The sequence below is a fragment of the Vipera berus genome (genome assembly GCF_964194415.1).
Source record: "Vipera berus genome assembly, chromosome: 1".
Lineage (NCBI taxonomy): Eukaryota > Metazoa > Chordata > Lepidosauria > Squamata > Viperidae > Vipera > Vipera berus.
In genome coordinates, this window is record NC_138202.1 from 42873385 (window position 1) to 42887519 (window position 14135).

Genomic DNA, 14135 nt, shown 5'->3' on the forward strand with positions numbered 1-14135 from the left:
GCCGAATTTTTCAGCCCACTTTTTGGGCTGAAAAATTCCACTTCGGCTTATACTCCAGTCAACAAAAAAAACTTACCGAGGACTTGTGCGCGGCCGAGGCTTTGGTGCTTCCGGGATCGCCCGCACCTCTCCCAAGCCACCGCCGTCCGAGACCTGCCGAAGTTTGGGGAGGTTTGGGGAGGTGCGCGCGCACCTCCCCAAACTCCGCGCCTTGCCTGCCTGCTTCTTTCCGCAGCGGAAAGAAGCAGGCAGGCAGGGCGCGGAGGAACGGAGACTTGCCGACGTTTGGGGAGGTTTGGGCGCCTCCCCAAACCTCCCCAAACGTCGGCAGGTCTCCGTTCCTCCTGCCGACCTTTGGGGAGGTTTGGGCGCCTCCCCAAACCTCGGCAGGTCTCCGTTCCTCCTGCCGACCTTTGGGGAGGTTTGGGCGCCTCCCCAAACCTCGGCAGGTCTCCGTTCCTCCTGCCGACCTTTGGGGAGGTTTGGGCGCCTCCCCAAACCTCCCCAGGTCTCCGTTCCTCCTGCCGACCTTTGGGGAGGTTTGGGCGCCTCCCCAAACCTCGGCAGGTCTCCGTTCCTCCTGCCGACCTTTGGGGAGGTTTGGGCGCCTCCCCAAACCTCGGCAGGTCTCCGTTCCTGTTTGGGGAGGTTTGGGCGCCTCCCCAAACCTCCCCAAACCTCGGCAGGTCTCCGTTCCTCCGCGCAGACCTGCCGACCTTTGGGGAGGTTTGGGCGCCTCCCCAAACGTCCCCAAACCTCGGCAGGTCTCCGTTCCTGTTTGGGGAGGTTTGGGCGCCTCCCCAAACCTCCCCAAACCTCGGCAGGTCTCCGTTCCTCCGCGCAGACCTGCCGACCTTTGGGGAGGTTTGGGCGCCTCCCCAAACCTCGGCAGGTCTCCGTTCCTGTTTGGGGAGGTTTGGGCGCCTCCCCAAACCTCGGCAGGTCTCCGTTCCTCCGCGCAGACCTGCCGACCTTTGGGGAGGTTTGGGCGCCTCCCCAAACGTCCCCAAACCTCGGCAGGTCTCCGCTCCTGTTTGGGGAGGTTTGGGCGCCTCCCCAAACCTCCCCAAACCTCGGCAGGTCTCCGTTCCTCCGCGCAGACCTGCCGACCTTTGGGGAGGTTTGGGCGCCTCCCCAAACGTCCCCAAACCTCGGCAGGTCTCCGTTCCTGTTTGGGGAGGTTTGGGCGCCTCCCCAAACCTCCCCAAACCTCGGCAGGTCTCCGTTCCTCCGCGCAGACCTGCCGACCTTTGGGGAGGTTTGGGCGCCTCCCCAAACCTCCCCAAACCTCGGCAGGTCTCCGTTCTTCCTGCCGACCTTTGGGGAGGTTTGGGCGCCTCCCCAAACCTCCCCAAACGTCGGCAGGTCTGCGCGGAGGAACGGAGACCTGCCGAGGTTTGGGGAGGTTTGGGGAGGCGCCCAAACCTCCCCAAACAGGAACGGAGACCTGCCGAGGTTTGGGGAGGTTTGGGGAGGCGCCCAAACCTCCCCAAAGGTCGGCAGGTCTGCGCGGAGGAACGGAGACCTGCCGAGGTTTGGGGAGGTTTGGGGAGGCGCCCAAACCTCCCCAAACAGGAACGGAGACCTGCCGAGGTTTGGGGACGTTTGGGGAGGCGCCCAAACCTCCCCAAAGGTCGGCAGGTCTGCGCGGAGGAACGGAGACCTGCCGAGGTTTGGGGAGGTTTGGGGAGGCGCCCAAACCTCCCCAAACAGGAACGGAGACCTGCCGAGGTTTGGGGACGTTTGGGGAGGCGCCCAAACCTCCCCAAAGGTCGGCAGGTCTGCGCGGAGGAACGGAGACCTGCCGAGGTTTGGGGAGGTTTGGGGAGGCGCCCAAACCTCCCCAAACAGGAACGGAGACCTGCCGAGGTTTGGGGACGTTTGGGGAGGCGCCCAAACCTCCCCAAAGGTCGGCAGGTCTGCGCGGAGGAACGGAGACCTGCCGAGGTTTGGGGAGGTTTGGGGAGGCGCCCAAACCTCCCCAAACAGGAACGGAGACCTGCCGAGGTTTGGGGACGTTTGGGGAGGCGCCCAAACCTCCCCAAAGGTCGGCAGGTCTGCGCGGAGGAACGGAGACCTGCCGAGGTTTGGGGAGGTTTGGGGAGGCGCCCAAACCTCCCCAAACAGGAACGGAGACCTGCCGAGGTTTGGGGACGTTTGGGGAGGCGCCCAAACCTCCCCAAAGGTCGGCAGGTCTGCGCGGAGGAACGGAGACCTGCCGAGGTTTGGGGAGGTTTGGGGAGGCGCCCAAACCTCCCCAAACAGGAACGGAGACCTGCCGAGGTTTGGGGAGGTTTGGGGAGGCGCCCAAACCTCCCCAAACGTCGGCAGGTCTGCGCGGAGGAACGGAGACCTGCCGAGGTTTGGGGAGGTTTGGGGAGGCGCCCAAACCTCCCCAAACAGGAACGGAGACCTGCCGAGGTTTGGGGACGTTTGGGGAGGCGCCCAAACCTCCCCAAAGGTCGGCAGGTCTGCGCGGAGGAACGGAGACCTGCCGAGGTTTGGGGAGGCGCCCAAACCTCCCCAAAGGTCGGCAGGAGGAACGGAGACTTGCCGAGGTTTGGGGAGGCGCCCAAACCTCCCCAAAGGTCGGCAGGAGGAACGGAGACCTGCCGAGGTTTGGGGAGGTTTGGGGAGGCGCCCAAACCTCCCCAAAGGTCGGCAGGAGGAACGGAGACCTGCCGACGTTTGGGGAGGTTTGGGGAGGCGCCCAAACCTCCCCAAAGGTCGGCAGGAGGAACGGAGACCTGCCGACGAGCCGCGGCCACACAGGGTATTCCTGTGTATTCAGGCTTGCAGAACGGCGGATCGGCTTATACTCGAGTCAATAACTTTTTCCAGTTTTGGGGGGTGAAATTGGGGGTCTCGGCTTATACTCGAGTCGGCTTATACTCAAGTATATACGGTACATAAAAGGTCCACATACCTTTTTTCAGAAGTTGAAAAGATCCCTTTGGGTTTACTGATTAGGTAGATTTGTTGTCATAGAAATGGCTAGTTTATACTATTATGTAAAAGTAAAAAGTTGAAGTTTGATATTACGGTTTTATTCTACTGCACTTGAGGGAGTCGGAAGTCAATGCCTTTTTTTCTTTTTCTTTTTTTTAATCCCATTTATATCCTGCCCTTCTCCGAAGACTCAGGGCGGCTTACAATCTAAAGCACAAATCAATGTGCTTAGCAATAGCCTTCATTCGATGTATATGCCTGCTTATTAGGGCTTTTGCCCCCCCCCAGCGGCATTATTACAAAGTCAGCTTATTGCCCCCAACAGTCTGGGTCCTCATTTTACCTACCTCAGAAGGATGGAAGGCTGAGTCAACCTTGAGCCTGGTGGGACTCGAACCTGCACTAATTGCAGGCAGCTGGTGTTACTTAAGGAGGCATTAGCCCACTGCTCCACCAAGGCTCCCTTCTTTTCTCCATTTCTCCTTTCCTTCCCTTTTTTCTACTATTTGCTTTTGTATTTTATATTATTCTTGTTATTGTTATTATATATATTAGTTATAAACTAATTATATATATATATATAATTAGTTTATAACTAATAAAAATGGTAAACATGTTATCTTAAAAAAAGAAGTTGAAACTACCCTATTAATATTGATAATGAAGTGCTTTCATTAACTTAAAGTTGGGTAGGCAGCCTGTTGCCTTCCATATGTTTCTGAATTCTGTTTTCCAGCATCTGTCATCATTGGCCATACTGGCTAAACAACTAGATTTGAAGCTGAGAGAGATGTGGTAGGGCCAAATGTTGTTCACCACTGCTAAAATGTAGTAAAAATTACAAGTGTTGTATTGATACAATAAAATATGTATCAATATCTCCTTTCCACAAGAAGAAACATGTACTACATAGCTTTTCTATTCAGAAAATATGAACTTCTAGACTAAAAAAACAATTTCAAGCAGACCCTCGGCAGTACAAATAGTAAATCCATTTGGGCGTTTGCCTTCAACTTTGCCTCCTTATTTTTGGACTAAATATACTGAAGTGTTGATAAATGCTGTCATAATATATTTTATTTACATCTTGGCCAGACAGTAGAAAGATTTGCCAAAAGAAACATTTCTTTTTCAAAAATGAAGCCAATCCTGCTTATCTTAGTATTGCAAATATATACCATGTAAGAATAGCAGGGCAGACTAATATTTTCCATAAGTCTAATGGAGATTGTTTCTTAATAGTACAATTTAAATATACTTCTATTTTAACAAAGTATAACCGAAATTCTCTTTACGGCAATATTTTTTATAAAATAAATATGCCTTAAAAGCTCTCCTTTCATGGCAATCATTCATTATTATGCCAATTTCTTGAATGAAGATTCTGTCAATCCAAAATAAGAATATTTTCAGGAGAAAGAACAGCATGCAAAAAGCCAGATTGCATTGTCATCATTACTTGCTCTCAGAAGCATTAACTGTTGTTTGTTTATTGTCCTTTAAAGAAAGCAGTTGCCTCTACTTAGAAAAGTAAATACAATCAAGGTACTTTATATTAATCAGAATTAGTTCTAAGTGTAAAAACCGTGTCTGGTTTATACTGAGCAAGATACTGTTTCACCTTACCATCATGTAATGCACAGCTGCTTTGATCATTAGATGTGAGAATAGTGTTTGTGGTCTGTGAAGCAGTTGGGGATGTGGAGCAATTTGGGATTTGGCCACATGAGATCAGCAGCCACTGCACGAGAAACTGTGATGTTTATTGCTTAATTGCATAAACATTGCCCTAAATTCCAGCTGTGTGTTTTCAGTTTGTACTTTAATAGGATATTAGCACGTAAAGCACATAGTATATCCTGCAGCCAAGTTTCACTGTGCTTCATGCCCATTGTTCTACCTTTGAATTGCCATCTTGCAATTGGCATGCACAACGTATTTTAAGTTGTGAGATATTCTTTGCTGTGTCAAATCTTATTCTGAGATTTGTAGATCAGCATGTTAATATTTTCCGCAAATAAAGTGGCTGGGATTTCCTTCTCAAAGCAATATCACAGAACAGATATATGGCCCAGCAGTTATAGAGGAGGGAGTGTTCTGTACCACAGGGGTCCCCAACCTTTCTTTGTTGGCAGCACGGTGTAGGAGTGTGTGGAGACGCCTTTATGCACATGCACAGGTGAACGGGGCCACAATTGCATGTGCAACAGTAGTATGACAGAGACAGAAAGGTAACATTACAATGTTATGTCTTCTGAAAATGGCCAGCGATGCAACTTTGTGCTGCAGCAAGCAGAACATCTGCCTGAATCCAGTTCAGATTCTATTCTGTAAGGAAGGCCTTAAGTCAAGGGAAAAGGGCAAGTGCTACTTTTGAATCCACAAACATTCAGGGCACAGGACAAGCTTATCCCACAGAGATATGCCATGACTTTGCACTGTATAGGAGGAGGAAATTTGCAAAACTATTTCAGTAAATTACTGTGTAATAGACAAAGGAAGAATATTCCATCTAGCCTGCTTGTTGATAGCTTCGGAGCTATTAAAATATACTAGAGAATCCATGCCCTATTGGGTCATTGTTTCAGAGATATTTCCTTACCTAAACAGAGAAACAATCAGCAACAACAGGCAAAAATGGGGAGCAGAATCTGGTAGTTCCTGCCAATTTCTCCATTGAGTTTCCTTGTGGGAATCTAGCAGGGATGAACAGAAAACTTCCTCCCTTCCCTTCCCTAACCTTAACACAAACACTTGCTATTAGGCAGGTATGTGGCTGCTCCTGGATGGGCGAGGAAGCAAGGTATTGTGAGACTGGCTGGGAAACTGCTAAGGAACATTGAAACGAAGGATCCAATCTCAGTCAGTCATCAGGACCAAAGATTTATTCTTCCAAGCTTTCAGGTTTGTGCTGGAGCCTATTATCAGGGAACTTATCTCTCTCCAGAATATGTACACTGGGCTATTCCATTTGCATATATTCTGGAGAGAGAGAAGTTCCCTGATGATTGGCTCAAGCTTGACTCCGAAAGCTTGGAAGAATAAATCTTTAGTCCCAGTGACCAATTTATATTGGATCCTGCAACATTATCCTGGGACATGCATACATACCTTCATTCATTGAACATGAAGATCACATCACAGCAGCAGCCTATAGCACTGAAGCAGCCACAACTTCCCCAAATTTCATTCCTTTGGGAATTGTGGGTCGTGGATTTGGGACACATTCTGTAACCCGTTTAAGGTACCTTGGTTCAAAAATTGTTATGATGCACTGTTTTGCCCAGTTAAACATCATGACAATGATTGGGAGGTTAATATCTATCGAATCTTACCTTTAACTAGTCTACTTTTTCCCTTTGTCAAGTAATGGAGACTTTATTCAAAGGCTATTATTTGCACAAGAAAACATACAATGTCGTGTTGAATAGTGGCCAGATACATTCCTAGACAAGGTTTTCTTGGCCTGAACTGCTGAAGGATTTTTAAATTGATTATTTTGGCACCAGATATTACAATTGTGGAAAAACAAAAGACATACTAGATTTAGGTTTTTAATTTCCATAAATGGTTAACAAATTGAAAAAGAATGTTTTAAGTGTCTGGGTCAACAGAAGTTTTGAAATTTAGTCCTGTTCTGTCTAACTTATCCTCATTGATAAAGTATTATATCAATTACTAAATTTCATCATGGGATAGAATAAATTTAGGGAGACAGATACTTAGTGATTAGATTAATTCATCTAGTAAGCACAGGATGTATATAGAATTGTATTATCCAAAATTTACAGGACTCAACTACAAGTCTAAGTCTTTTACTACTCTAGAGATGCATTATTTATACTGCTGCACTAAAGGTATTATCAACTAGACTTTTGTTTGGAGCTCAGTTGGGATGCTACAGCTCCTTGATCTCTTTGATCATGTGTCATTTGACATTTAGCGATGGCTTGAATACATTTTCTCCATGACACCTTGTACTTAACCTGGTCTTCCAGTGGTGCACTCCTGTTTTAATATAGTTTGTGAAATACAGTATGTCACCCCTTGACCACATCAGCTTTGTAGTTACGGGTTTTACGATGGTTGTTTTTTTAACTTGACTTTATTAGATCTGTGAACTTTTTATTCTACAATTTATGAAATTGTTAAAAAGCCTCACTCTTGCTTCATGCAGTTTTATTTAATGCTGCCAACATTTGCCAGTGTTTTGTGTCTTATCTTCTCAAATGACAATTCTTCACTAAATAGGGAATGGGTTATATCTAGTTGTGACATTGGATAACATCTGGAAGAGATTGGAAATGGACATGGAAGGGAATAGGAGACAATTTTACCAGTCTATTTAATCAGAATCACATTTTTATGGAGGGAACTTAATTTTCTCAAATTTAATTAATTTAATCAAAGCTGAACAGTTTTCATAATCTCACACTTTGTATACCCTGCTGTTTTACAGAATCTGACAGATTCTAGGCAGTGAACAACAAAGCACTAAAACAAATCTAAGATAATAAAAACAATTAATAGAAATTGTAAAATGTGCTTGTACATGATAGCTTTTACGTATTTGTATTAGTGCATATCTCATATTTTAAAATCTTTTTCCTGCTGGAGATTCAGCTATGCATCTGTTTTTCTTTATGTCTTATTTAGTACAATAAATGTAAATTATTTCTATAGGTGCAATCAAACAAGAAATGTTGGAAGATGCACAAGATAAATTAATGAACCTCATAAACAGTACTGAAGGAAAAGTAGATAAGTGAGTTATTTGTTTTTTCACATTGTATTTTACTTGTAAATATAAATTCTGTAGTTTGAGAGCCAGCAGAAGTTTGTAAAAATAAAACAGAGCTATTTTTTAAATGGTCTTTAAATATACACTATTAAATACATTATTCAATATGTGCAATTAATTAAAGTTCTCTTAATGGAACAGATGGCAATAATTTAAACAGGAAGAGAGAGGACATTTTTATTCAATGTAATGCTTTACTAAAAGGAATAATTTAAGAAAGTTAACTATAAATAGTTCAGTTAGTTGAAGAAATAAAACACTGCAGCTTTAATCAATACGGAGGATTTTAAAATTAGCTGTATTTTATTTCTGCAGTCTTGTGCTGGTTCTCAGAATAGAACTTTTGTGATTTCTGGCTTATCAGTGGCATATGCCGATCCTGTCGTGATCTTTTGAGGATCATTCTTTTGGAAATTTCTTTAGCATTAAATATACTAGCTTAATTTTTTTTGTAATCTGTACCAGACTATTTGGAAAGATTATTTTCTTTCATAATGACTACTTTTGCATAAACTTGATTAACTGACAAAAATCAGTTAGCAAAATAATTGGGTGTCATTATTAGTTGTCATGATTGCATATTATTCCGCAATACCACAGTGCTGATGTCTGTATTAAGATGATTGAGAAGGCACAGGGCACATGATCACTTCTAGGGTGTTATGTTCCTACATAATTGTCATATCTAATGTGATGTTTGTTACAAATAAATATACTGTATGCAAGGCTCTGCATGGAAGTTCTTAATATTTTTCATGAAAGCCATTAGTTTTAGTGCAAGTGGGATAAACTTTCTTTTTCTTCACATATTTTCCCTCAGGCTGATACATTATAAGTGGCACAGAAAAGACGAGTTAGTGTCACAGTATAATCTTATAACATGAAGCAGGCTCTTCTGTCAGAATTGCACATGAGTAATTTCCTCTTGAAATAATGTGCATCATATAGGCAACAGTATATAAGAAGGAAAGAATAGTATACGCACTGCTTCAATTCTGTGCTTGACACAGTAGGAAAACACATTATCTTCATCCTTCGTTCCCAGTCAGGGTCAAAATTGCTTTCAAATACATCCATATTCTAATCTCTTATTTAGAAATTCTTTCCATTCCTCTATTCTCTTCTCCTCTTAAACTGCCTCTGCATCATAACTTATATTCCTTGTTATGTAAAAATAGCATTAGGAGAGATAGTAAAATACACATTGTATACTTCCCCAACTTCTTTTCTCAGATTTAAGCCATTTTAAGTTACATTTTTTTTATTTTCATTTTAACAGAGTCTTGATGAGAAATCTTTTTATTGGGCATTTCCATACTCCAAAGAATAAGCGTCAAGAGGTGCTAAGGCTAATGGGAAGCATCCTAGGAATAAAAAAGGATGAACTAGAAGAGGTAATTTTTATCTCTATTTGTGTTTTGTGTATTTATTTATTTATTTTATTTATTTATTTATTTTAATCCCATTTATATCCCGCCCTTCTCCAAAAACTCAGGGCGGCTTACAATCTAAGCACAAATCAAATGTGCTTAGCAATATTTAAATATCAATAACGTATTAGTATTTTTAATTAAATGCTGGGCTAAACCTGATGAATTCAGTGCCACACATCTTTGATTTAATCATTAGTGAGAAGAAGAAAAATTCCTTTGAGACAAAAGATCTTTCTTTCACTTTCTAACTGTAGATCCTGATAAAGAATGGGAGAACAACAGCCAAGTATTCCATGTGGTAGAGTAGATTTTGCCATCTGAAGCAATGTAGTATTTCCATTCTTTAAGCATAAATGGCTTTTTCTGGTCAATAATGAAAAAGAAAAATCTGATACTCTACTTGAAAAATAGCCAATTTGAACTTTTCCTTTTGATTTAAATTGTTCTTTAGCTACTGACTGAAGATCACAAAGGTGTTACACGATGGGTGACTGGTTGGTTTGGTGGAAGAGCTGCTGAATCCAAAAGTGTCCCTAACACACCTCTCAGACCAAGCCAACAATCGATTTTCAACAGCGTAAGTGTTTTAAGTAATTCCTTTATAGAAAATGTAGAACATTTTATGTTGTAAAAGCTGATGTTTGAGCCATTTCTTTTAAACTTTAAGGGTTGAAGGTCTACCTTGATATTTTTATTTTTCTATTTCAATTCTACGTATTTTCTACTTATTCACTTTTTGCAGTCTTTCTCACATTTAGTTGTTTTTTCTTTGGGAAAAAATACATTGTTGATTAATTTTAGTTATATACAATTCATTCAGGATTTTGCTCAACATTATTTCTTCATAATGTCTGTTGATTTTGATTTTTAAAAAACACAAGGTGATATAGATATTGTAATTAATGAAAATCTCAACTGGTTTTGATGTTACGTTCGTAGGCTCTGGAATCATGCTGAACTAAATTGAAATATTATTCCCAAAATAATATCCTTTTAGAGTGGGTGACATTTCTTAGGTTAACTGAAAATCTGGTAATAGAACCAAGTATTGAATAGAGAGGGAATATCATAAACTCAGGTTACCTTCATTTCAAGTAAATATACTAGCAGACAATTTGATAAATTAAGAATATTCTCTGGGGCATTGGTCTTCAGATGATCCAGGAACTTGTTTGATTGCTAGGAATCAGCTACCAGGTTGTCAAAATTTTAGTGAAGGTATCAAATTCTTAATAAACTCATCTTGAATTGATAAGTGAAATGCATCATGTCTTTGCTAAACTGTTTCCAATAGTTTAATTGGGACGCATCTTTTCAGTCTTTCTCAGAGCTATTTGTGAAGTTCCTTGAAACAGAATCACGCCCAACTCTTCCCCCACCAAAACTTTCTCTTGATAACATGAAGCCTTTAGGAATGACAGGAAGTACTAGTCCTTCCAGCAATGTGGCAGGTAATGTCTCCCATTTTCATAAATGTTATATTACGTTGAATTTTATAATATTATATTGCATTTTCAAGACTGTATTTATTTATTTTATTTTATTTATTTTACTTTAATTAAATTTCTATACCGCCCTATTCCCGAAGGACTCAGGGTGGTTTACAGGGCAGCATAAAATACAATATAAAAATAATATAGAATTAAAATACATTAAATTAATTAAGCCCAATTAAAACAACATTTAAAAAGCTAAAACCCCTTCAGTCCAGGCCTGATAGATCGAAAAACCAGGTTTTCAGGTCCCGGCGAAACGAACGCAGAAAAGCAAAGCAAAGCAAAGCATAAGGGGAAAGCCGGGTAGACATGCTAATATAGCAAATTTCTATACTCTATTATCTGTAATTAGTGTATTACCAGCTCATAGAACCAGTGATCACCTCATAATAACAAATCAATGGTTATAAATGAAATTTCTGATTCTTTAGCATTTTTATTACAGGATCATAAATTATGATTTGCATTTCAAAGGCAACAGTTTCATAGCAGCAAAATAATACATGGAATACTGAATATGGTTTTTAATGTTACATTAAAAGCTTGTCTCTGTAAGAAGAGAATTGGTTGCTGCAGAGTTGCTAAAGTTTAGCACTTGTGAATAGAATAGAACAGAACAGAACAGAACAGAACAGAACAGAACAGAACAGAACAGAATAGAATAGAATAGAATAGAATAGAATAGAATAGAATAGAATAGAATAGAATAGAATAGAATAGAATAATAGAGCTGGAAGGGACCTTGCAGGTCCTGTAGTCTAGCCCTCTGCTCAAGCAGGAGAATCTATATCATTTCAGACAAGTGACTGTCTAGTCTCTTCTTAAAAATCTCCAGTGATGGAGCACCCATGATTTCTGAAGGCAAGCTGTTCCACTGGTTAATTGTCCTCACTGTTAGGAAGTTTCTCCTTAAATTCAGGTTGGTTCTTTCTTTGGTCAGTTTCCAACCATTGTTTCTTGTCCTGCCCTCTGGTGCTTTGGAAAATAGTTTGATACCTACTCAAATACTGGAATACTGCTATCATGTCACCCCTGTTTCTTCTTTTCTTTTGACTAGCCAAACCCAAGTCCTGCAGCCGTTCTTCATATGTTTTAGTCTCTAGGCCTTTGATCATCTTAGTTGCTCTTCTCTGAACTTTTTCCAAAGTCTCAACATCTTTTTTGTAGTATGTTGACCAAAATTGGCTGCAGTATTCCAGGTGTGGTCTTACTAGGGTTTTATAAAGCGGTACAAATACTTTGTGTGATCTTGATTCTATGTCTCTGTTTATATAACCTAGGATTATATTAGCTTTTTTGGTTGCTGCTGCACACTGCTGGCTCACACTGTTGTTGGTTTTAAATTATTGTAGTAAACTTGAAAGATTTCCAGTCTGAAACCTTATCTTGAAAGTTTGCATTTTCAGTCATTTATGTTTTATATTCCTTTTGTTCTCTTGTTACTGTTAGTACAATAGTGAAAGTGCCCTATTTTGCTTGGCGGTCACCCAATTTTCTCGTCTGGGTAAACTTTTTAAAAGACAAGTTCTATTCCAGGAATTGGATTGTTGCCTTATAGAACTAGACATATATTCTCTATCCCTTAACAATTTGGGTAATTAAGATTACTTTTTATATTAAGAGTAGATTGACAGCCACAAATACATTTCTCAGATCAATTCCTACAAATGAAAGATTTGTGATTAGTATTTGTGAATTCTGTTTGTGTGAAGGAAAATAAAGTTTCTATTCAGATTTTTGTAGTGTATTATACATACAAATACAGACTCAGGGTTGCAAACACCTGAACTTGTCTATAAAATACCATGTGTACATTGGGTAGTAGAGGTAGTGCCAGTTCTTGAAGAAAGAAATAGTCCTCGTTGAGGTTTTGTTGAAATAATTCCTGGATAGACAATAAATACGTTGTTGCACTTTTGAAACTAGAAAACTGACTTGGTTTCATTGGTAAGATATTTGGACCAGAAAATGGACAGAGAAAATCCAACACACACACACACACACACACACACATAAAAACAACCTCTGATTGTCTTGGATCTCTGAATGGCATTGTGTTAAAAATAACTTTGACATGAAAATGTGCAGATTCCAGAAGCATATAATTACTAGTTTTGAAAAGTCTAGATAAATGAGGATTCAGACAGTCCAAAATTAAATTGTTGGCCAATGTAAGTGTTGTGTTAACTATCAGCATCATTGTACAATCAATTTTTCATCCATTTCATAGTGATAGAATAACCAGAAGCATTTAACATTAACTTTACATTTTTCACAAGGTCTCAACATTACAAAATTACAATTCATTTTCATAATGAAATTTTATAGGATTATACTTTTAATGATATTTTGTGGTTAATTCACTTTTTCGTTATTATTATTTCCTTTACTTCACTTATTTATATGCTTCAAATAGCTGTAAAACAATGGTGCTTTATTGTGATTTGCCTATAGTATTTATATGAAATGCATATTGTTTTTGACCCCCATATTTTTAGTGCTTGGAAAATCTATAGAGGCATTTCTTCTCGTCCCCCCTGCCCCCCCGGCTTTCAATTAATTTATTCTAAAATTTATAATTTATGTGTTATCATTTTGGATTTATTTCTTTATATTTTGCATACCATCCTCAATGTTCAAATAAAAATGTGAGATATAAACTACATAAATAATAATGTATTATTAATGTCCGCATGTTAAACCTTTAGAAAGGATTAAATTGATCTTATGATGGACAGAAGAACAGCATACGTAATTGTAAACTGAAAACAAAACAATTGTGAAGAATGTCTTGTATGTTGTTGAATAGTTAACTGTATTATTGTGTTTTTTATTAAACGCTACAGGCTCTGGAACCAGTCGAAGACCAGATGTAAATCCATTCCTTGCACCTCGATCAGCAGCAGTCCCACTCATCTCTCCAGCTAATCTTGGAACTAGCAGATCTGGGCATCTGCTAATGAAATCCATTTCAGATGCCTTGCCTACCTTCACCCCAATGCCAGTAGCACCTGATGCTAGTGCAGGTGCAGTCTTAAAAGACCTATTAAAGCAATAGACTTGGATGGATTGAAGAGGAAAGCACTTTAAAAATACTATACTGTATTGATCACAAAGAGGCCTTTTGTAAAAAGTTGTTAATTTTCAATAGCTCTAAAAGTAAACCATTGTACAGATAAAAACAAAAGAGTATTGGAGATTTAAACCTTTTATTCATAATTCTTCAACTATGCAACACCAGTTTCTACATACTGCTCTCAGTCTAGCCACACATTTCCTCCTTTCCCTTTCCTTTTCCTTAATAGGCATCTGCTGTTGGTGTTATTTTAATGTGTCTATGTATAAATCCAGTTCAGTCGTGATAGAAATACGTGGTTTGCAAAACCCATCTGGTTTAGTAAAATACCACTGTAGCTATTCCCTCTCACACCTTAGAGGGCCTGGAATGATCAGACA

At 40.5% G+C, this 14135-nt stretch overlaps 1 protein-coding gene across 3 annotated transcripts in view; it reads left to right on the forward strand.

Annotated features, from left to right (window-relative positions):
- TRIP11 (thyroid hormone receptor interactor 11) overlaps positions 1-13884 on the forward strand; it is a 50184-nt gene extending 36300 nt beyond the window's left edge. For all 3 annotated transcript variants that reach the window (XM_081331193.1, XM_081331191.1, XM_081331192.1), the window contains exons 16-20: positions 7633-7714; positions 9030-9144; positions 9635-9760; positions 10502-10634; positions 13526-13884. In XM_081331193.1, the coding sequence (XP_081187319.1) occupies positions 7633-7714; positions 9030-9144; positions 9635-9760; positions 10502-10634; positions 13526-13737 (668 nt within the window). In that variant the 3' untranslated portion in view covers positions 13738-13884. The remainder of the gene's footprint in view (positions 1-7632; positions 7715-9029; positions 9145-9634; positions 9761-10501; positions 10635-13525) is intronic.
- The last annotated feature ends 251 nt before the right edge of the window (positions 13885-14135 follow it).